At 44.4% G+C, this 24,965-nt stretch overlaps 1 protein-coding gene and 1 long non-coding RNA gene across 5 annotated transcripts in view; both read left to right on the forward strand.

The window, feature by feature from the left end:
• The window catches only part of PPP3CA (protein phosphatase 3 catalytic subunit alpha), a 192,898-nt gene that overhangs the window by 86,138 nt on the left and 81,795 nt on the right, over positions 1-24,965 (forward strand). For all 4 annotated transcript variants that reach the window (XM_081876969.1, XM_081876971.1, XM_081876970.1 and 1 more), the window contains exon 2: positions 2,019-2,219. In XM_081876969.1, the coding sequence (XP_081733095.1) occupies positions 2,019-2,219 (201 nt within the window). The remainder of the gene's footprint in view (positions 1-2,018; positions 2,220-24,965) is intronic.
• On the forward strand, positions 6,839-11,634 carry LOC309349775. The gene is made up of 2 exons (XR_014160181.1): positions 6,839-7,109; positions 11,432-11,634. It is a non-coding gene; the product is annotated as an uncharacterized lncRNA (long non-coding RNA).

The following is a 24,965-nucleotide window of genomic DNA, read 5'->3' on the forward strand; positions in this document are numbered from 1 at the left end:
GTGGGCAGGAAAGCTGACAGGAGCTTAAAATGGATGAAAATTTGGATTGCGTAGAACTAGGCATTGTGAGTGTGGGGAGCAAGATAGCAATTCAGAGAGGCCCAAAGGCTACATGTCAAAACACAAGTAAAGAGTGAGACTGCGTACAGGTTTTTCTACAGTAATGCTGGAAGCTTCCGAGCCAAGATGGGTGAAGTGGAGTGCTTGGTCTTTGAGGGCATAGCAGTTACAGATACAGTGAGCAAAACAGAAACCTGGTGGCGTAGAAAGAACCAGTAGGATATGGTTATAGAAAGGACAGAGAAGGATGTGCTGGAGGTAATATTCCTCTGTAAGTCAGAGAGGGCATTGAGTGCAGCGAGCTAGAAATCCCAAAAAGGCAGGCACACTAAATTATGTACAGTAAAGACGATGCACCTCTGCATAAGCTCAGTACAAACAAATCAGCACAAATGCTCAATAAACAGGAGCCAACAATTTCAAGGAGTTTCTGGCTCCCTCCTTGCATTCTTTACACCCATATGGGATAGGGGAAAGTGCCACCTGAAATGGTTCTTTAAGATGCAGAAGCTTCAAGTGCTGTTGCCACATAGCTCTGGAAATTACAAATATATATTTAGGGATGCACTCCACTTGGTGAGGCTGGCCTATACGTATTGTAGATAGACTAGTTCTGAATCCTCCCCAGAGCTTTTCATTCACTTTTCTTTAATCTGACCCAACCACAGTAGCGGCAGCTTGGATGAGTATAATTACCCTGCAGCTGGCAAGGCAGGCAGCCTCTAATGCCACTCCAATTTAGCTGCTTGGGAAAGGGGGTTAAGCTGGGATAATGCTACATCTTGATCCTTGAAACTGAGAGCATCACCTCTCTTGCTTTTCCGCTGGGAGCAAGAAAGTGAAAGCAGCAGTATCACATGAGTTCTGCAAAGCCTATCACTGCTGTGTGACAATGGGAGGCTTTGCACTAAACCCTTGATGGCAGAACATCTTTAATGTTGGAGTCAGTGCCCAGAACATCAGAATTGTCATTCTCATAGAATTATAGCATTGGTAGGGCCCAGCTCTGCTCAGTGTAGGATCTACAGTGCAGGATGCAAACACAGCATTCCTGAGAGATGGTTGTCCATCCAGCCTCTATGTAAATACATTCAGAGAGGGTGCACCACCCACCACCTCCTAAGACAGTAGACCAGACATTACTGCTTAGGGAGCTTCTCCTAGTGTTAAAGCAAAATCTGTTTCCCTGTTATTTCCATCCAAGGGCTCCAGCCCAGCTCTGTGGATCAACAGCAAACAAGTTGGCTCCATCTTCTGCATGATAGCCCTTATTAGCTCTCATGCCTCCCATCAGTTTTCTCTTCCCCTTGCAGGTCTATAATTGTTTATATAGTTTACAAGTCTTCTCAAGAGTGGTGTGTTTGCACTTACTGATGTTTTGCTAGCGTTGCCTTACGTCCTGTAGGGTCTGTGACTTACCACCTTGGTTGCATTTTGTGTGGTTGCAGAAATAATCTTTGGTAGAGCCAAGCATTGCCAGGGGAAAGAAGAAAGTCTATAATAGCCAAAGTTACCTATCTTGGACTTGAGTAGTTTTTGATTAAGGTTTTGAACCTTCACAAAGGATGCACCTTCTGTCTTTCCTGATCCTTTGCTAAGATGCATGAGCTAGCCATCGTTGTCTTTTCAGGGTGAGAGCAGGGTGGGATGAGAGCAGCCAGCCAGAGTGGCTGGGGCAACCCAGTCAAGTGGGAGGGGTATAAGTAACAAAATATTATTCTTAAGGGATTTAGTTAGGATTTAAAACTAAAGTTAAATTGCTAGGGATTACAAAGTGTACATAAGTGCTCAAGAAGCCTACTGACTATAAGAGGAAACAGTCTTATTGCCTGACAGTCTAATAAATACAGAAAGTTTATGAAAACCAAATTGGTTACCAGTAGTTAAAAAAACTTTGTTTTTATTGGGGCTAATGGATTTGCTTGGTGTATTGAATCCATCTGTCTTTGTTCTTGCAGCTGTCCCATTTCCTCCAAGCCATCGGCTCACAGCAAAGGAAGTGTTTGACAATGATGGAAAGCCCCGTGTGGATATCCTAAAGGCACACCTTATGAAGGAAGGAAGGCTGGAAGAGAGTGTTGCTTTGAGAATAATAACAGAGGGTGCTTCAATTCTCCGCCAGGAAAAAAACTTGCTGGATATAGATGCCCCAGTTACTGGTAGGTACAAATAACAGTGGCAAAGTAACAGGAATTCTGATGCAATGTGATCATAAAACATTTATTGTACATAACACAAAGGACATTAAAAAGGATTCTGATCCCTGTTGTATTGGAATAGGGGTAGTTCAGTCCATTGTATATTTCTATTCTTTATGTTAGACTAGCCTTGAGTGGGACAGAAAGACATTTGCTCTCTAGGTAGGAAAGTGCACAGGAATTGTTTCATTAGGGCCCTATGCCAAGTCACAGAACTGCTCTTCTATGGGGCAACATAACCAGTTTCTTCAAAGGTGCTCCTTAGTTATTTTAGTTAATTAAATTTATATATCACTTCACAAACCCCAAATGAGCTCCAGAGCAAGTTACAAGACCATAAAATACAGAAATGCAATATAAATAGAACATCTGTTTGAACAAAACAGGTACAGCTATACTAAAAGTTTTCATCCAAAGATTCACTTAAGAATGTAAAATATCTATCCTCTTCCAGCATGTGCATGAACACCAGAAACAAGGACTCAAAGCCAAACCATTTGTGCTGTCCAAATGCTTGGGAGAATAAAAATGTCAGCTTAAAATAGCCTTCACAATCTTTTTTCTGACAATAGTGCACAAGACTGCTTAAGCAGTTCTTTGGGGTAAAAATAAAAAAACAAAACAAAAAACTTGTCCATGAAGGAGGGCAGTGTTGTGACTTGAAATGCATTCCTCTGCAACTTTGATATCTTCCCTCTCCACTGCTTCCTGTACTATCACATGTCCTCACTTCCTCTGGCCTGCACCATCTGTAACCTAGTGTACCGATCACAACCCACCATCCATGTAGAGTGGAATATTAAACCTTTTCTATGCGCTCTTTTGTGGTGGCGCTGTGGGTTAAACCACAGAGCCTAGGACTTGCCGATCAGAAGGTCGGCGGTTCGAATCCCCACGACGGGGTGAGCTCCCGTTGCTCGGTCCCTGCTCCTGCCAACCTAGCAGTTCGAAAGCACTCCCTCAGCCAATAAAGTAAGATGAGCACTGCAACCCCAGAGTCGTCCGTGACTGGACCTAATGGTCAGGGGTCCCTTTGCCTTTACCTATGCGCTCTTTTACTGGGACTGCAGAAATGGTGCGGGAGGGATTATTGAGCACCTGGTAAACTGAAATACATGATGGTGGGGTCATTGTTCATTGTGGTGAAAATTGTGTTCATCTTGCTGGGCAACAAGGTGTTCTGCATGACTTTTGAGAACCAGATGATTGGTGTGTGTGTGTGTGTCTTGAGTGCATGTGGCTGCGTGTATTTATGTATAAGTAAACATCTTCTTGATGGTTTATGTGGACAAAGGTCACCTGTATCTGCCAAATAAGGATGTCCACTAAGCAAATGATATTATTTTCATCAATGCACACAATGTTTTACAAAGTAAACAGAAGCTGCAAATGTTGGTCCTTGCCCCAGCAAGTTTTCCATTCACAACTGAACCTGTGCATAGTAATGCCATTCCCCAAATCCAGCAGGCCAGCACACACACTTAAACATCAATCCAAACAGCTGCTGTCTCTGAAGATGTATGGAGCCATGAGTGCATCCCCAGCTTGGTAGCTCAAACAGGCAGCAGCACCAGAAAGGGCGGGAGGGGCAGGCAGGTGGTGGTGGGTGGGAGGCAGATTAGGCCAGGGCCAGCTTGAGAGAGTGGCCTTCCACTCATCCACCCATTCTGTGGGCAGAAGAAGAGGTCTGTGCTGATGGAGTGACCCAGAGGTGGCTGGCTGCCTGAGCCCACAAAACCATGCACAGTCTAGCTTAAGAGGAGGAGAGGGAGGAGGCATTTGGGTTGCAGCTTTGGTGATTTGTTTCCATGGAAAAAGGAAAATGATGATTGTCATGAAAGAAGACATTTAATAACAAAAAAAGAGAAAAATGTTAAAAGAAATAACAAATGAGGGAAAAGGAAGAAACAATCACAACAAAACGTTGCCAAGGGAATTAATGAATTGTGCTTGGTTAAAGAACCCGATTTTGCCCTAGGCAGAGAAAACTTTCCCACCCAGTCATTAATTTGCATGAAACAATTTGTGCCTTGATCTTTCTATCTTAATTGTCTTCTTCTTTTGGTTGTGTATCTGAATGGAAATGCATTTGCTTTGTCCACTGCATGCCTTTCAGAGAGCACAGTTCAGCAGATAGTTCTTCTGCAGAAACCCCGTTGAAATGAAGCAGTTTTGTAAAAGTTGCAGAGTGTAGCTCCCATTCATTCCAGTGGGATTTATGGGGTGAATTTCCTGGTGGGTGGTGCCCTTTTAGTTTTTAAATCATGGCTCTGGAGTCTATATTTTCCTGTAGACAGATCATTTCTGAGACTGTAATGAGATATGCATAAAACAATGAAGAAGAGGAGGAGGGGGAAATCCTCACTAATTCCTAAATAAATAATCTACCCTTACCTAGGATGGCTATATTGACCCTTCATATGTAGCATACTTCCTTTGAACACCAGCTGATAGAAGAAACCATGGGAAAGGATGTTGCCTTCAAACCCTGCCTCTCAACTTCCCATAGGCATCTGGTGGGTCACTGTAGGAATCAACATACCCAGCTAGATGGGTCATTAGTCTCCATCAGTGCTCTTCTTATGCTCTTCACAGTTGATTCCTTTGTTTTCCTTTTAAAAGTGACTGATACCCTGCTAAAAGTGGCAGTAAAACCTGTTGTATGTTAGGAACTTCTACTGATTCAGTTGCAGGGCTGTTCTGTTGTGCCTCTCAGTTTCATGCTCCAACCTAACTGCTTACCTGTGTATAGTCAGCGTTTAGGATTGTGCTGATATTGCTTCTCCCCATTGTCCATAGAGTGGGTTGGGATGGTCCATAAGAAAGCAATGTTATCCAGTATCCTCTTAGCCATCTCTGTCCATTTCCCCACTGCCAATGCTCCTGTATTACAGTTTTGTAGGTCTGCTGTGGATCAAATTTGAATATGGTGATGGTTTCTGGTTCTGTGCCAATGTGCCAGTAGACCAGCTTTTAGCAATGAGACAATGCAGAAGTGGGTGTACATTGCATTGGTGCAGCCAGCTTGGCATTGTCCATGTTTTTGTGGGCAAAGTGGCCCCCTGGTGAAGCCCTTTAGTGCAGGCACTTGGAACCAAGTTCTGCTGAAATTAGCAAGACTCGCTTCTTAGGAAATACTAAATTTAACAAAAATCTTGTAAGGAGCTATAGTGGAGGAAGCTTGATTGGGGGTGAGAGACTCTTTCAAGAACAGTTTTTAACACCTGCATGCCGTCTGTGTATATCAAGTTAAGCCAGAAGCTCAAAGAGACCTTCAGAAACTGCTTTACATTTTTTATATAAACTGAGCATGTACAAACCCTTCTTCTCTCAGTGCAGGATTTGTGTTGTGTTGGTTTCCCTCCCTCCTTCTCTGTGCATTCTAGTTTTAAATTACTTCATTGAATCTTCTGGGGCTCCCTTGGGAAATTATTGCAGTGGCTAATAGACCTTGGTTTCTAAATGTTTCCTGATGTTCAGCTTATATTTTCCTCTGCTCAATTTCATCCAGTTGCCAGTATCAAAGCGAGCAGATTGCAACTGGCTGCTATTGCAATATTGGCAGGGATTTTGCAAGTGATCAATAGCTGCTGTAATAAAGAAGTTTCACAAATGAGTTGTACAAAAGCCAATATGACTGCCAAATGAATTGAAATGTTAATATCAGATGTTCAAATGTTGTTGGTGAGGAGACAAAGCAATCTGAACTCTGAGCTAATGTCCTGAGGGGGGAAAGTAGATTTATACTTCATTGGTTTGAAAACACATATTTGCTCCTTCTCAATTAATAAAGGACAGCCTCTTCAACACTCCAATAGGCTCCAATAGATCAGCCTATCTGTATAACATTGTGTGATATAAATATATGAATTGTATTGGGTCTCCTGGATATTACTGAGTGAGAGGAGCATGATGAAGTGGTATACAAATTGTTGAAATGAATAAATATAATGTGACTAAAGTGAAGGAGCTTGTGACCATGTGTGTGTGTGTGTGACAGAAACATTCAGCAACTTATGTAATTGAGTCTAGCTGCTTCTTAGTGCCATTTTATTTTTTTATCCTCTAAATAGGACATTGCCTCCATTTTAAGAATATCTTCCACAGTGTATATAGGCTTGTGTGTTATCAGATATGGAAAACCACAGTATGCTATGCAAATTAAGTAGATTTGCTCCACTGTCATTTGTGTAATTTTATTTTTTCATAAACATTTTTATACTTTCAGTTTATTTAAACACTTTTGGAGCTGGGCTTTAATGGCAATAATGAGGAACAGAAGTAAATGGAGTGTGAGAAATTCATAGAACAAGGATGGGGAACCAGTGGTCTTCCGGATGTTGTTGGACCACAACTCCCACCATCCCTTTGCATTGGTCATGCTGGCTGGGGCTGATGGGATGTGGAGTGAAACAGACTGAGGGAGCAACAGCTTTTGGCAATTTCCCCCCTTGGGATAGGAATATGGTGCTATTCAGGACACTGAACCCTACTCAAAATTTTTTATTCACGCCCATTTCAGCAATGCCCAAAGGGCAAGAAATCTGTTTCACTTTCAAGGAAAAGGAAAAGAAGGTTGGAGGGTGGGTAGTAGAAAGTGTGTGCTGTGCAGAGATATGCTGAATAGGCACAATGTCAAATGTTGCCACCGTGCTTCTCTGCAGTTTTTTTCTTTGGCACATCATGATTGATGTGTGGCTTTTGCTGTTTTATTCTAAGCAGCCATCACTAAGCCTTTGAGCATGGTATCCAAGGTGGAGATGAAAATTTTGCATGTAATTCTTGGGCCCATGCAGGGATTCAAGAGATGAAACTGAGATGACTTGGCTGTCTGAGCTTCATTTCATCCAGGTATGGTACCAACTGGAACAACGGGAAAGTGAAGCAACAGAGTCCCATGAAACTAAGGGAGAGGCCTCAAGCTAGACATCTAAACATAAGCAGGAAGGCATCTTGGTGATGTGTGTTGTACTAATTGAGAAAGTGGGTGATACAAATACTGCTGTTTTGCCAATGAAAGAAGTACTGGAGAGACAGGCACTCTCCTCTAATAATTAATTGTTTGTTGTTCCTAAATAAGCCAGTCCACTTTGAGAATCCTAGATTTCATACTTCCTCAGTGTCCCCACATCTTGATCTGGAGTCCTAGCAAAACAGAGCACTTGTGTCCCAGATTTCAGTAAGCCTGCTTCTGACGCGGGCTGCTTTGGTATCAGAGATTCTGCCAAATGCTGATGTTTTCTAGTAACATCTGTTTAAAACCATCTCAAAGCCAAGAAAAGATTCAAATCTCTCTCTCTCTCTCTCTCTCTCATTATAGTAAACAAACAAACAACACCCAAGCCTCACCAACAAATTGAAAGTAAATAAATGTTGTTAATATGATTTTTTTTTTAATAATATTTTATTTGGGTTTTTCAAACTTAAATGCAAAAATAAAAAACAGTATAACATATATCATAACATCTTTTCATAACATCTTTGGACTTCCTCCCGCCTCCCGCTCCCATTTGCATCATTGCCAATTCTTGCCAGCAATTTATCATCTTATTTACACTCTTATGTCAGATTCATTTAAGTATAATCTATAAATTCTCCAAAAGGTTTATAATTTTTCCTCAAATTTACTTATCATCTTAATTCTCACTAATTTAGTGGTGCACAATTATTTATGATCTAGCATCCTTTATTAGCATTCAACCAAATTACAGTATTTTTTAAAATAAATCTTGAATTTCTTCCAGTCTTCTTCGACTCTCTCCTCTCCCAGGTCTCGGATTCTGCCAGTCATCTCGGCTAGTTCCATATAGTCCATCAGTTGCATCTGCCACTCTTCCAGTGTGGGTAATTCTTGAGTCTTCCAATTTTTAGCGATGAGTATCCTTGCTGCCGTTGTTGCATACATGAAAAATGTTCGGTCCTTCTTTAACACCTTCTGGCCGACAATGCCCAGAAGGAAGGCCTCTGGTTTCTTGGTGAAGGTATACTTAAATACCTTTTTCAGCTCATTATATATCATTTCCCAGAAGGCCTTCACCCTAGGGCAAGTCCACCAGAGGTGAAAGAATGTTCCCTCATTTTCTTTACATTTCCAACATTTATTATCAGACAAATGGTATATCTTAGCAAGTTTAACTGGGGTCATGTACCATCTATATATCATTTTCATTACATTTTCCTTCAAAGCATTACATGCAGTGAAGTTCATCCCAGTGGTCCACAACCTTTCCCAGTCCTCAAACATAATATTATACCCAATGTCCTGTGCCCACTTTATCATAGCTGATTTAACCATTTCGTCTTGTGTATTCCATTTTAACAGCAAGTTATACATTCTTGAAAGTACCTTAATCTTTGGTTCTAACAGTTTCCAATTTCGATTTCTCCACCTGGAACCCTAACTTTTTATCATTTTTAAAGACTTCTTTAATCTGAGCGTAGTGTAACCAGTCTCGCACTTTATCCTTTAATTTATCCAAACTCTGCAATTTCCAATTGTCTCCATCTTTTTCTAGTATTTCCCAATATTTTGGCCATTTGGCCTCCATATTGGGTCTTTTTCGAGCCTTAGCTTCCAGAGGTGAAAGCCACCTTGGAGTTTTATTTTCCAATAAGTCTTTGTATTTTGTCCAGACATTAAATACTGCTTTCCTGACAATATGGTTCTTAAAGGCCTTATTGATCTTAACCTTGTCATACCATAAGTATGCATGCTAAATGTTGTTAATATGATTTTACCAAGCCAGAGGGGCAATGTCTAAAGTTCAGAATCTCTGTTCAGAAATGACACTTAGCTGCAACTACGGTAATCCTTATCCGAAATAGCAGGGTAAACCTTTTGTTGATTGGTCTAGATGAGCACTCTGAAAAGTGAATTGCGTGCAAGTGCACACACACACACACATGCATACATATGCACACACAGGCACACAGACACACATAAAGTCTTGCCAGAAGTCAACTCTGTTTTCTGTGCCTTTACTCAGGTCATTTTGCTTCTCATTTTTTAAAATTGCAGATGAGTTCTTTTAGGAATTAGCAGCTGGTTAATACTTTGCAAATCCTAGGATAGCACTGGCAGGTGTTGCCTAATCTCTTCTTCACAACTATTCCACCTCTGTAACATGGCCAGCGGGTCTTGATTCCCCTGAAATAGCAAGGAATTAGCAGGACAGATTCTGGCCCCAGATGGGACTGCATTAAATACACTAAAATTGAGGGATGAGAGCACTGCTACATCCATTACATTGTGTTTGTGTGTAATATATGCAATATACGCAATATAATCAACACAGTTAAAAACAGCTCAGAAAATAATGGCAAATGAATTGAAATGAAATAACTGGAGAAAAACATGTCAGAGATCTATTCACCCAGCTAGGAAAGCTTGTCGGAACAAAGATGTCTTCAGCTGTTTCCAGAAAGTGTAGTGGGAATTTAATAATAAGAGTAATATGCAAACAAGCAGTGAGGTTTAACAGTGCACTGCCAACTGAGAATGGAACCCACAGGGTAGCCTATAATTTTCTGAAACATATGAGGGATTCTTGCAGTAGTGGGAAGTATCCCCTAAGATAGGACACTGCAAAGTACTTAATTGGGGTGGGGTGGCGGGGGGTGCTGAAGGTGGCTTGCCTAAGGCTACCTCATGAGAGAGAAATAGAATCCAAGACCTCCTGCTTTGTTGTTCAAAGTCTTACCACTATTTTATAGCAGCTTTGTAAAAGTCCACATGACTTCATTTTTTTATTTAGTCTTTGAGGCAAAACACAAGTTGTAAATGTGAGATATGGATGGTCATAGCCTTTTTACTCATTACGCTGAGCTGGAAAAGTGTGTCTCACTTGCTGACCAAGCACTAGATATTCTACTTCAGCTTGGCTCAAGGAATTTCAGCCCTGTCAGCAGACTGCTTTGCGTTTGCAGGCAAAGGTTGGCACTTTCAATCTTAGTTTCTATCTCAGGTTAATATTCACTCTTTGGAATCCCCTCAATGTGGGACACATGCCAAAGTAACATTTAATTAACTCAAAAGTGGCATCCGGCCATGAGGCAATAACCTCATCACACAAGACATACTCGAATAAGTAAGTAGAAACTTCAGTTCTTCTAACTCCTTATTACTTGGAAGCCCCCACTGAGCACTTCTATGATAGGAGTGGAAGAGTGTTTTCTGGAATGTCAGCGCTGTATGTGCAAGTGTGTATGCTGTGATTGTAAAAATCAACAAATTAAAATGTCTGCTCCAAAGTTTAATGCACAAAATGAATTTGCCCAATTCTTTTATAAATGCAATAATGCAAGATAACTTTGATAAGAAAGAAAACAAAACTTAAGAGTATCTGATTAGGAGACACTGTATTTAGTCCCTCTGTAAGGGGAAGAGTTTTGCTAGAGTTGCCTCTGTAGTGCAGATCGTGGTATAGGATGTGACTGTGACAGCAGTGAGGAAGCAGCAGCCCCAATGGGGCTTGGCATTAGGGGAGAACAGGGACATTATCATGATGGCTAGGGTTTCCTTGCCAACGTGAGACCAAAGGGTGAGAAATAAGACAACAGGGATGTTAAAGAGCATTTCCCACCCTCAACAGTGCAGTTGGGAGTTGTTCAAGTAGCACATGGGTAGGCAAACTCCGTCCCGCGGACGGTCCGGGAATCAGCATGTTTTTACATGAGTTGAATGTGTCCTTTTATTTAAAATGCATCTCTGGGTTATTTGTGGGGCATAGGAATTTGTTCATTCCCCCCCCAAAAAAATATAGTCTGGCCCCCCACAAGGTCTGAGGGACAGTGGACCGGCCCCCTGCTGAAAAAGTTTGCTGACCCCTGAGGTAGCACCTTAGCCTCCCATGTACCCTTCCTTGATGATGAGCACATTGACCAGGTCACATTATTGAATGTTTGCAGCAATATGTTTGCAGTACCTAATTGACTGTGGCCAGGTGTGTTTTTGGTCTTCCCTAGGATGCCATTGCAGGGGGCGGAGGGCAAGGAATTATATCAGTTTGGCTGACTGTTCAGTGGAGCTTCTCAAGAGATGAATCGTGGAGGAAGGTCTAGAATCAGTAGTCAAGAGATTCTGTTATCCTTTTGGGGGCCACACCAGGGTGGGATTCTTGGCAGCAGTGTCTTGAGTGGCAGCTGTTTGGGAAACACCATGTTGCTTTTTACAGAGAGGGCAGATTTGTCCAGAAGGAAGCAGCTCAGAATTGAACTGGGCCACACTGGAAGGGAAGAGCGAGAAGGGGCGCAAGTGTTCTTGAACAGCCAAACCAACTTTCTTGATCATAGAATGAATTTAATCTCATTGCTTGCCTGCATGCAAGTTGCAAGTTATGTTAATGAGTGAATAAAAGCTACGGCTTATTTAATCCTAGCACAGTGTCTGCTTCATTCTTTCTGTCTGCAATAAGGTGGCAGCTGACTGTCCCAGCCGCATGCAATGATCCAGCTTGAAGAGTGGCTTTGGTGCCTTGGACAGTTGGCTGCAAGAACTTGGGAAAATCCCAGAGCAGCTGTGTTTGGTCTCCAGGGCAAAATGCCACCTGCACCAGTCTTTAGCTGGCAAGCAGTCCATGGAAAGCATTAATATATCAGCTCTAGGAAAGCAAGCATTTCCTGATTACTAGCCAGTATATTCTCTGATTATGTACTTCACCCAAATGTGTTTAAGTGTTCTTGAAGCATAATTGTAAAAACAGGGTTAATATAGTGCTTATTTCTAAACTGCAGTTGTCTTGTTTACAATCTGATTGAACAAAATTGTTATTACTATTACATGGGATCATTAACATTGGACTTTTGAGTGACATATGTAACAAAGAAGTATGTTCCTATTTTCTGGAGGTCAGTGCTTTGCAGGTATCGTGATCATATACCAGCACATTTCCCCAAAATAAGTCCTAGTTGTATTTGTCTGTTTCGTTTAATGGTCTACTAGTTCCTTTCACATCCCTGCCGGAAATGTGGTCTGGAGGTACCACACACTATTTGGGGGAAATTACCACTCCATTGTAGTTTTGAACCCAGGTCCTGTAAAGTGTCTCTTAGAAGGCATGCACACACTCCAAGAGGCTGCTGATGAGAAAAGTGGAGTTTCAAATAATTCAAGGGAAAATGGAAATAATAAATAAAGATGTACAGTTGTGAGAGAGAAAAAGAACAATAAAAAGGGTACTTTATAGCATCCCCTCTAATGATGCTAATGTTAATTTTACTGCTGTGGTGGAAATTGTATTTCCTCTGACTTTATCATATTAAGAAAAAACCTCTACAATAAGTTGGTTGAGGATTTCTCATTAGGGTAATCTAAGTGTACCACCCCGTTGTATGTTTCTGTGGGCGCAGAGCAATGGAGCTATTCTAAGTCTCTCTCTTATTTCTGCAGCCGGAAATCCCAAAAGCATGTTGCTGTCTTTTTACCACCCCAAAAATTAATACAGTGGTACCTCGGGTTACATACGCTTCAGGTTACAGACTCCGCTAACCCAGAAATAGTACCTCTGGTTAAGTACTTTGCTTCAGGATAAGAAGAGAAATTGTGCTCCGGCAGCACGATAGCAGCAGCAGGAGGCCCATTAGCTAAAGTGGCGCTTCAGGTTAAGCACAGTTTCAGGTTAAGAACGGACCTCCGGAATGAATTAAGTACTTAACCCGAGGTACCACTGTATTCTATTCAGCTGTTAAGGTTGTATCTTTTGGCCTAAGCCTACCTTTGTTGCCTGTAAGAAATAGGTGGCAGATGGAACTGACAGCAGCAGTTTGCTTTGCGTCAGAGAGCGTAGCATCACATGAGGTGATGTCAGAACAGAGGGACTCATCATTTCCATTGCACATGCAGAGCTCATCATAGAGCCTTCTGGATCGATGTGCATTGCTCTGTCAACAAATTCTGTTTAATGTGACGAGGAGGAATTTACGCTGCTAAGGGAAACAGCTGGCTGAGTTACTTTGTTTGGATTTCTGCCTTTATTTTTGGCTTGCTGAGTAGAAGAGCAGGTATCTTGTATCACATCGGTTATGCCATTCCAATGTTTGTGTTAAGTGATTCAGAGAATTAATGGAAGCTAGACATGCATTTAGTATAAGAGACAAATGAGCTGTCAACATGGTCAGAAGGGTGTCTGTACAAGCTGTGAGATAATTCTTGATGGCTGTAAAGGAGCCCAAATTATTATTAATATTATTTTTTAAAAAAATGCCTTGGCATTATGCAGTTCAGATGAAATTGGAAATTGTGGGTTCCTGCTACTTGAACTAGGCCCAGAGACACTGAGATAATAGAAGCATCAGCTTGTGTTTGAAACTATTGTTTCCTCGCGATATTCAAACTTTGGAAACTGTGGTTAATTTAAACAATCCTTTCGGAAAAGGTTAAGTACAGCGGTGCCTTGGGTTACAAACGCTTCAGGTTACAAATGCTTCAGGTTACAAACTCCACTAACCTGGAAGTAGTACCTCGGGTTCAGAAGTTTGCTCCAGGATGAGAAAGGAAATCACGCACCGGTGGCGTGCCGGCAGCAGGAGGTCCCATTAGCGAAAGCGCGCCTCAGGTTAAGAACGGTTTCGGGTTAAGAACGGACCTTCAGAACGAATTAAGTTCGTAACCCGAGGTACCACTGTACTTGAAACCAGTTTGATCCTGGCTGTTTTAACTTTCATTTAAACCACGGTCCCCTGATTTCATGTCATAAGCAACTGTGGTTGTGGTTGTTTCAGAGGAAGCAAAACCTTTACATCTTATCATGGGTGCAAAAGAGGATGGATCTAGAGAACATACAACCCTAAGACTTGCCTTAGCTTGTTCACATACTGGGAAACCATGGTTTCCCATTACATCTCAATAGGTATTGCATATTGCTCAACTGTCCCAATTTAAGCGGGACATTCTAGAATTACAGAAGCCATCCCAGCTTCTGATTGGATCACAGAATGTCTGTGATTTTTGGTCCAGTGCTCTGGTGCAAGTCAGCTGGCTCATGCAAGAACACTGGAACAAAGAAACGAGTGTCCTGATTTGGATCACCTTGATGCTGGAGGGTATGGCTTTGCTCTACTAAATGTAGCCTGTGCAATGTTTTAGTTGAGCTAGCATTAACATTCTATTATGTCAGTACTGAGCCCATACAGATAGTCAAATTTCCTGGTGATCTCTTTTATTCCAGGGAATCTTGAGGGTCTATCTGATTCATTCTCTCATGTAGTAGGTAAAGTTTCACTATATATTAGGTGCAAATGTGTGTTAGAATGGTCATAAACTCAGTCAGTACTGTGGTGTTGCACATGCAAGCGGTATGTTTGGAAAGATTTATTTTTGCCCAGTGGAACATATTGAACAAGCCTGGATGTTTTTTTTAAAATGGGATTTAGTTCTTGAGCACACATGGAGGAAATGACAGGCTTTAATTTGCCATTGCACCATTAACAGTATTATTTTGCTGTGTGACATCAATGATTCCGTCAGACAGTTCAGAAATCATCATTTGCCTTCTTACTGCAGCAAAAATCACCATTAGCTTTAATTGGAAAAAGAAGGATGTCCTGTTAATCTCAAATTGCTTACTTCAGAAATGCAGTAAGATTAACAAACTTGATCAGTGTCAGAGAAAGTAGATAAATAGATAATAGGCTTGGTGATAAATGGAGCATTTTCATAAGGTACAGAATTCTGTATGGAATCCAGAATATTTAATAACATTACAAAAATAATTGTTTTGGTTATGTGTTCTAAAAGATTAACAGTTTGGACTAAACCTGGCTTTATATTCATTTGTGGAAATATAATTAATGAATGTGATGAATTCAGTATAATGAAATATAATGAATTTTGCCAAAAGGGAGGTTGCTAAAAGGGGCTCTTTTCTTTTTACAAATATATACTAGTAAAATAAATAAATTTAAAAAGTAGGCCATATAAACAGTGGCCACATTAATTATCACATTGGGGGGGGGGGGGAATCCCAGTTTTGTCTGATGTGTTACAACTAGTCCATAAGTTTTCTTATTCTATATCATAAGCATCCTCCAGCAGTTCAGTGGTGGAACCCTTCTCAGAATTTGATCCTGAGAAGGAGACAGATCCTTGTACAAAAACTGTCTTTGAAGAAACCTCCATTTTATAATTGGGCTGCCAGGGGTTGAGAGGGACAACAACACTGCAGAATGTTATTAAGCAGAATAATACCTTGTGTTGAATATATTCTTATTCCTAGGAGAGTTCAAAATGATAAGCTGGTTATAAAATTTACCTCTGTTCCTTCATAATTCTCTGCAAAAGAATCATAAAGCCAAGGGTAAATGCGAAGATACTTAGAATGCGTTTAGCAGTGGCATCAAGGCTCCTTTTGCAAAGTAAATGTTCTGGGTCACCACGGCCTCCATCTGAACAAAAAGTTGCCTGTACTTGCATATGAAATGAAAGCAGGAGCCAAGAAAATGCAGTACTTAGCGTGGCAGTTGCCATATTGGTGAGCAAATACATGACTGAACCAGGATCTTCAGCTTTCACAGCTTGAGCTCTTCACAATACAGCTACAATATTCTAGTTCCTGAAGTCAGCTGCTGAATGATTGCATCGCTAAGAGCAGATTTGGTTGATTTTTATTTATTGCATTCACATTTCACCTTTTCCTCCAAGGAGCTCCCTTAATTCTACATGATTCTCCCTTAATTCTACATGATTCTCACTTAATCCCAACAACAATCCTATAAAATAGGCTGAGAGGCTCAAGGTCCTCATCCAACACTCTTAATCACTTCACCACCACTAGGTCTAGCACCAAAGGCGGCTTCTGAACAGTCACTGCAAGCTTGAAAGCAGAAACTGATCTGAATGCTTCAGCCACGTAACTGATATCATTATCATGAACACCATTAAGATCATAGCGCAGCAAATAAAACATAGCACAAATACTCATTGATGATCCTATTATATACTGAAATGATTCATTCCAAATCTGGAAAGCGGAGGAATTAAATTATATATATAATATGCTTTTAAATGTGTTTTCAAAAGCATGAGATGTGCAAATAACAAATATACCTGGACCTTTCTTTCCTTGACTAAAGGTTTCCCAGCTTTTGCAATCCTTAGTAAGTGTATTTTCAACAACTTCAAAATCATGAAGGCTACAAACACAGGGTTAAGCCTAGTGTTTTTCATACTCGAGAGTAGACCCATGTGTTGTATCCAACGTTAGTCATACAGTAGACCCATTGAAATTAGTTGACATGACCAATGTAAGTGTAGTAATCTCATTGGGTCTTCTCAGAGTAGAACTTAATTCAATGTAGCCCATTGAAATAATGGACTTAAATTAATTTCAGCGGGTCTACTCTGATTCAGCTGGATATCACTCATAAAATGTGAGGGGTTTCCCCCATGGATCTGACAAGAGTATGCTATCTGTAATGTATTCTCTTGATAGATAATTTGCCTACTGCTATTTTAGAGGATTTGAAACAGTGGTTTACGGGAGACTTCACTCTCTCTCCTCCCCCTCCTTTTTTTTTTTTTTTTTTTGCTACAAGGATTGCTCTCCAGATACACACTGCTTGTACATTCAAAGCCTATTGCATGGTGTTTATGGAAGGAAATGTCAGATTCTTTAGTCAAAATAAAAGAAAGAGAATTCTTAAGACAGTCAGCACCATGGAGGTTGCTGTTTTCCTCTTTTATATCTTCAGAATGACTGGGAATGGTTGTATTGACAAGAGATTGTCCTAGCAGGAGGCAAACTTGTGAAGTGGTTGGAAGAAAGAGATTAAAAAGTAAAGGATTAGTATCTCCTGGAAGACAATTGTGTGCATACCTTAAGTTCATCACTTTAAAAAGGATAATGTTGAGACTAAGGTTTTTTTCTGTGTACCATGTCGACCATGTGTAGACAGAGGTCCAGTTTACACAACATAGCAAGTCAATCTTCCGAGACCACACAAATGTTTGGGCTGCCAGGGAGGAGCTTGTGGCCTCTTTGCCTTCCTCCCTTATTGTTTTGACTGCCACACTGTTCTGAGTGTGTCATCTGAACTGGGATTTGTGGCTAAACTCTCTCCTCACTAACCACAAGCTGCAGCCAAGGTGTATCCCTTGCTGATGATTAGCAGAGAAAGAGCTCAACCATGAACCTGGGTTCAGACAGCACACTAAACCAAACTTAGCTCAGTGCAGCACCGTAGTAAAAAAGGCCAAGGAGGAACACAGCAGCTACAATCTCTTCTCCAGAAACCTGTACATTCAGTTCGGTTTACTGTAACATGTGATCCAGGTCAGATTGTTTCATAGAGGAAAGGAGAGCTCTGGAATGCCTTCATGTTGATTTTTTTGAAAATTAAAAAGGCACCCCAGTACATAGAACAGGGTGTGAATAAAGTACTGTGCACTATTTGCTTTTGTACAAGTAAATATCCCTCCAGGATGTAGGGCTTGGAAGGTGTGATTTTTAAACTACGTCAGGATATTTTGCCTTTGTAGTTGTCTAAGATACAATTATTCAAGCCAGGACAGAAATAAACACTCTCTCTTGCTGCCCCTCTCCCCGCCCCCAACAATCCTTTATGTTGTAAGCTTCCATAAGACAGCCGTTCATTACAAAATCCCTTGCTCTGTGCTAGCCTTAACAATGTTTCCAGAGACACTATAGGCATTCCTGTGAACTGAATTGGAAACACTGACCAAAGAAGCTCTCCCTTCCCCCTTTCTCTGCTGTCTGTTTGTTGTGCAATCAGTGTGTAAGATCTCCGATGAGATTGCCATGTGTGCACTGTGGAAAGGTCAAATTACATTAGGAGGAGCAGGAGAAGTAGAGACATCTTGTCCCTTGCCAGCCATTTACTGTAATAGCTGTTCTATTAATTGAAAAAAAAACTCTCCTGCTGTCCAGCAAACAAAACTCCAAATCCTCTGTCCATTCAGTACTTGAGAGCATTTGGAGCATTCAGATCGAGGGATTATCGTTGTAGCAAAGGGCTTCAGAGAAGCATATCTGAAATGTGCCAGTTTAGTTGCCCTGAAGTCCTGTCTTCCATGTGCTGCTGTACATGCAAGAAGGCATAAAATCATTGTCAGTGCTACTTGCTAAATGTCTTTACATAAGAAGTATTCATAGACGTTCAGTTTCTGCTGCTTCCATATTTGTAAACCTATGTGGACTCTACATGCAGGTGTCTTCATTTCCATCCCTCCCATTCCTACTTCATAAATGTACTGTACAGTACTTGAGTACTGTGTTCATTCTCTATTGACAACATGTAGGGCTGGTTAATGACAGTGGTACCTCGGGTTAAGTACTTAATTCGTTCCGGAGGTCCGTACTTAACCTGAAACTGTTCTTAACCTGAAGCACCACTTTAGCTAGTGGGGCCTCCTGCTGCTGCCGCGCCACCGGAGCACGATTTCTGTTCTCATCCTGAAGCAAAGTTCTTAACCTGAAGCACTATTTCTGGGTTGGCGGAGTCTGTAACCTGAAGCGTATATAACCTGAGGTACCACTGTATTTCTATCAGCTAATGGGTACAGGGTCAAGCGGTTACTTGCATGTGTGAATGAGCCCTAACAGTTGCAACACCACAATTGAAACTTTTACACAAGTTTTTACAAATCCATTCAATCTATACATTCAGCTAATCATTGATCAAATGGTGTATGTGTGTGAACCAAGCTATAGCGCCAAACTGTGGCAAACTTTACTGCTTTCTGGCAAAGCCCCTGATCATATAAGCATTTGTCAACATGGCATGAGTGGTATGCAAGTTATTATCTGTTAAGTTGTGGGTTGACATAGCAGACGACACAGCGATTTCTCCAAGTAGCTCTTTATTTCGTAAGCTGGAATAGAACTGACTGCAAACAGCTCAGCCGGCCTGCTTTTATAGGCAGCCGGCTGTCAACATTGTAGCAACAACAGCCCCAGAGTTCCCGCCTAAAATAACTGACGCGGACCTGAGTGAAAACTATCTACAGACCTGAGTGAAAACTATATACAGTATCCCTCTGCTGGCCCAGGGTGAAATTTCACTACATAACACCCCTCCCCACCGAGATAAGGCGTTAGTTACAATCGTAATGGTTTCCTTATATACAGCACTACGCGTAATGGTTCAATTAGGCACAAAAGCATATCGGTTACATTTCCCATACTTAGACCAACAGTGATACCTGTCCAACAACATAGTCCTTTAAATAAGTTGGGCGCTTGGGAACTCTGCCAGACCGCCGGGGACTGGTAGCCAAGTCCGGAGGGCCACACAGTTCTTGCTGAGGCTGTGGTGCGACCCTAGATGGCGTTGGAACCAACTCCCCTGGATCCGCTGCTGTGGGTGGAGCCTCCACAAGTGGAGTGGTCTGAGTCTGTGGTAAGTCTGGCAGACCCTCTGAAGCGGCTCGGTTCGGCTCCACGCTGGCAGTTTGCAAGGGAGGTGTAGGTGGGGCCTCGCCATCTGTTCGTGTCTCTTCTGGAGCCGCAAGCGCAGTTGGGGGCACCTCGGTAGTGTCCAAGTCCCCAACCCTGCGCCTAAGCTGGTCTATGTGCCGTCGCCACAAGCGTCCGTCTTCGAGTGCCACCTGGTACGAGCGAGGTCCAGTGACTCCCACTACTGTGGCTGGCACCCAAGGAATGTCCCCCACATAGTTCCGGGCAAAGACTTGGTTTCCTGGGACAAATGACCGTGGCGCGTTGGCACAGCCTGGGGGTTCAGCCACGGCAAAGTCCGGGTGTAGCCGGTCGAGCGGTGACCTGAGGCGGCGGCCCATAAGCAGTTCAGCAGGACTCCGCCCTGTGGCCGCATGAGGGGTGATGTGTTGCACAAACAAGTATTCAGCGACCCGCTAATGCCAGTCTCCCCGGTCCAGGCGCGCCAGTGCCTCTTTTGCCGAGCGCACCATTCTTTCCGCTTGCCCGTTGCTGGATGGATGAAAGGGTGCCGTTAGGGCATGGCGGATGCCCAGTCCCAAAAGATACCGCTCAAACGTGCCTGACGTGAACTGCGGTCCGTTGTCAGAGACAAGGACACCAGGACACCCATGCGTTGCAAACAGGCCTCGCAGCACCCGGATGACAGCTTCGGTAGTGGTGGAGGGCATCAGGGCGACCTCCAGCCATTTGGAATAGGCGTCCACCACTACCATAAAGGTCCGGCCGTGAAAGGGGCCAGCCAGATCGATGTGCACCCTCGACCAGGGTGTCTTTGGCGTCTTCCAGGTGTGTCCCTTAGCTGCCGGTGGTGCAGGCCTCGACTCTTGGCACGCTTGACAGGCGGACACCCAGGCAGTGATGGCATCATCCATATTAGGCCACCAGACGTAACACCGAGCCAACGCCTTCATTTTGACAATTCCCGGGTGGCCAATGTGCAGAGCCTTCAGGACGCGCTGACGGAGTCCCTGGGGAATCACGACGCGGTCTCCCCACAGCAGACAGCCGCGATGAGCTGAGAGTTCATGTTGTCTGGTTGCGAAGGGCTGGAACTCTGATGCAAAAGGCCCTTGTGGCCACCCCCTCCACACCCAGTTGAGCACCCGGCTGATGGTGCGATCCTGGGCAGACGTGGAGGCCACAGTGGCAGCCGATACAGGCGCTGCCGGAAGATGAAGGAGCGATGAATCAGAAGGAGCGATGAAGCTGGAGCCGGGTCTTCCACAAATGCTGGAAGAGGGCAACGGCTGAGGGCGTCGGCATGGCCCATCGATTTCCCCGGGCGATGGATGAGCCGGTAGTGGTAGGCAGCCAGGAAAACAGTCCATCGCAGCATGCGTGGCGAGAGGACCGGTGGAGTTGGACGATCACCGGCGAGGAGGCCCAGGAGTGGCTTGTGGTCAGTGATGAGGTCAAAAGTCCTGCCATAGAGGTATTCATGGAACCTCTTCACTCCAGCCACAAGTGCCAATGCCTCCTTGTCGAGCTGGCTGTAATTCCGTTCCATCGGAGATAGTGTCCTGGAAAAGTAGGCGAGCGGTGCTTCTCTTCCATCTGGAAAACAGTGACTAAGGACAGCACCGATGCCAAAAGGTGAGGCGTCACAGGCAAGGACCAGCGGCCTGGATTCACTGTACTGTACCAGCACACTGTCTGATGAAAGGAGAGCCTTGACCGCGTTGAAGGCCGCCGTCTCCCGATGACCCCAGGCCCAAGGCGTCTTAGTGCTAAGGAGTCGGTGAAGAGGCTCAGCCACTGTGGCTTTGTGGGGCAGGAACATGTTGTAAAAGTTCAGCAGCCCCAGGAACGCCTGCAACTCCGTCTTGTTCTTTGGGATGGGGGCCTGCTGGATAGCGTGGATCTTGGATGTGGTCGGGTGAAGGCCGGAGGCATCGATAAGATAGCCCAGGAACTCTACCTGTGGAACGGCGATCTGGCACTTCTCCCTCTTTACCTTGAGCCCGGCCTCTTGGAACCTGGTCAGCACGGCACGGAGGCGCTCGAACAGCTGCTGGTGTGAGTCTGCAGACACCAAGACGTCATCAAAATATGGTACCACGCCCGGAAGCCCTTGCAGGAGACGCTCCATAAGGCTTTGGAAGATGCCAGGAGCCACACTCACCCCGAACTGCAACCGGTGGCAACGGAATGCCCCCCGGTGGGTGACGATCGTCTGGGCTTCAGCAGTGGTATCATCGACTGGCAGTTGTTGATAGGCTTGGGCAAGGTCCAGCTTAGCGAAGACCTTACCCTCACCCAGGGAATGCAGCAGGTGTTGGACAACAGGAACCGGATAAGCGTGCTGCTGAAGTCCCTTGTTGATCGTGCACTTGTAGTCAGCGCAGATTCTCACCGACCCATCTGGCTTGACAGGCGTGACGATGGGGGTTTCCCACTTGGCGTGGTCAACCGGCTCCAAAACTCCTTGGGCGATCAGTTTGTCCAGTTGTTCGTCCACCTTAGCCTTGAGAGCAAAGGGAACCCGGCGTGGCTTTAGCTTGATGGGGGCGACTTGTGGATCAAGGCTAAAGGAGATGGGCGTACCTGTATATTGCCCCAAGGTGCCGTCAAAAACCTCGGCAAAGTCTTTGACCAGACCCTCAGTCTCTGCGTTAGAGATGCAGTTGATGCCGGTGACTTCCAGGCCGAGGGCATCAAACCAGTCTAGCCCTAGGAGGCTTGGCCGCTGACCTTCGACCACCACCAACCGGAGCAGGCCCGAAAAATCCTTGAAGGCGATCCGGAACCAGCCAACGCCTACCACGGGAATGTCGTTTCCCTGGTAGTCTCTCAGGTGTACGCGGTGAGAGTCGAGTTGCCTTTTGGACACTCTGGGTACCAGTCTTTTGATGGTGCTCCATGACACGATGGACAGGGCAGACCCTGTGTCGATCTCCATGTCACATGGAGCTCCTTCAATGAGCACCGTGACGTTCAGCTTGCGTCGCGTAGGCGAGTCGGTTTGGCCAATCGTGATTCCAGACGGGCAGCGGCAGTTGGTGAGAGCGAAACAACTTTCCTTGGCAGACTGGAGTGAAGACTTGGACTTGCGAGTCGATGAAGGGGGGGTGTCAGACGGAGCCAATCGGCAGACCTTAGCAATGTGGCCCCTTCTGGAACACTTCCTACAGATGGCGTCTCTGAATCGACACTTGGCACGGGAATGGTTGCCTCCGCAGCCGGCACATTCCGGTTGGCCCTTGGACTTCTGTTGGAACTTCCTGCGCTCCCGCTTTGTCTGGTGCACGTCATCGTCTTCCCTGGAGGATGCCTCATCACTGCTGGCCTCTTCATGATGCACCGGAACTGGCTCCCTAGCAAGACGCGGGCTGCTGGACTTGCGGATCTCCTGGGCGGAGCGTTCAGCAGCTTCTGAGGCCACAGCCTCCTCAATGGCTTTCTGCAGCGTGAGGTCTGGCTTGGCAAGGAGACGCCGTTGCAGATGGATGTCCCGGACCCCGCAGACGATTCGATCCATCAGGGCATCGTCTAAGTCTCGGAACTCACAGTGCATTGCAGCCCGTCGCAGGGCGGTGGTGTAGTTGTTGATTGACTCCCCCTCTGCCTGGTTCCGGTGGTAGAACGCATGGCGGGCAGCAATCTTGGACGGCTTTGGTGCGTAGTGGTTGCGGAGCTTCTCTTGGAGCGTGTCCCATGGTGTTGCCTGGACTGCTTCAGGCGCAACCATTGCTCGGGCCGTCTCAAACACCTCAGGCCCACAGAGGCTGAGGAATAGGCCCCGCTTCCGATCCTTTGATACTGCTGTCAGCTCGTTGGCTTGGAGGTAGCAGTCGAACCGAGCGAGGTAGGAGTCCCATGATTCAGAGGCTGACGCAAACGGCGGTAGAGGCACAAGTGAAGCCATGATTCCGATGCCGGCGTGAAGGGCGATGGATGGAACACCGTGCTCTAGCCAGAACAGTCAGCTCTGAATTGGTTCTGTCTAGTGATTTCGCTCAGTGATTTCGCTCTGTGATTCAGCTCAGTTCAGAGGCTGGCCGCATCTGGCTGTGCTCTGATGTCCATCAATCCCACCTTCGTCGCCAGTGTTAAGTTGTGGGTTGACATAGCAGACGACACAGCGATTTCTCCAAGTAGCTCTTTATTTCGTAAGCTGGAATAGAACTGACTGCAAACAGCTCAGCCGGCCTGCTTTTATAGGCAGCCGGCTGTCAACATTGTAACAACAACAGCCCCAGAGTTCCCGCCTAAAATAACTGACGCGGACCTGAGTGAAAACTATCTACAGACCTGAGTGAAAACTATATACAGTATCCCCCTGCTGGCCCAGGGTGAAATTTCACTACATAACATTATCCTGTTCCCTTTTTTTGGTAACCTTCTCTCCCTAACAACAGTGTCATGTGTATATGTGACAATGGCCTGTTTCACACATCACATTGAACCATCATTTAAAACAAATTATGGTTTAATGTGAATTCTGCTCAAAAGTCTCTGCAACACTATTACACTGATCTTGCTGCTGCCATGCTGTTGATGAAGCAAACCAGAACCTGCTTATTGCATTGTTCAGACCCAGACCCGTGGCTTGTTTCCCCCAATCAAACCATGAGTGGTAAATGAAGACAAATTGCTCAAGGTTTGGAGAGAGAAAAAACCTTGGTTCACACAAAACAGCAAACCCAGACCCTGGCTTATTTTGTTCACAGTGTGGCTGGCGTGTTGCAGGAAAACCGAGGGAACTTTTGTATGATGTGCACCAGCACACTGCTTGTTCGCATTAAACGATAGTTTGTGAAACAAATCATGACTCATGTTCATACAACACTCGCAGGGGCGGGAGGCATATTCACATTTCATCCATGGCTTAAAACCAGCTAAGACATAGCATAATGTGTGGACCAGTTCATAGCGATGAGTTGCTCTGCTTGATGAGTCAGCTCTGCCAGGGGATTTACAGAGCCAGCTGAGCAGGGCTGACTGACATTTACAGCAGCCTTGATGGTATCCTTACACTTCAATGCTTAACCAGATTTGCAGCCGTAATGTAGTAGAGGAGGCAAGGTGAAAAGTCCTGACTGTGCAGGAAAGCAGGCCAGGTCCAACATTTGCCAAGCCCTTTCAGGCTGGCCTAGTGGTAAAAGCTGATACTTCTGGAATCAAAAGATTTGTGGTTCTGGATCTGACACCCATTCTGTTGATTTGTGGCTGTATCTGCCTACGCTTGGTCACTTAGCTGTTGCTGGCTCTCCTGTCTCTTTAGCATTGGGCCCTCCATCTTTCTCAAGCAGCAGAAATAGGCATGCATCATGGCATGACCAAAACAAAAGAAAAA

The sequence above is a fragment of the Podarcis erhardii genome (assembly GCF_964252035.2).
Source record: "Podarcis erhardii genome assembly, chromosome: 9".
In the NCBI taxonomy this organism is placed as follows: Eukaryota; Metazoa; Chordata; class Lepidosauria; order Squamata; family Lacertidae; genus Podarcis; species Podarcis erhardii.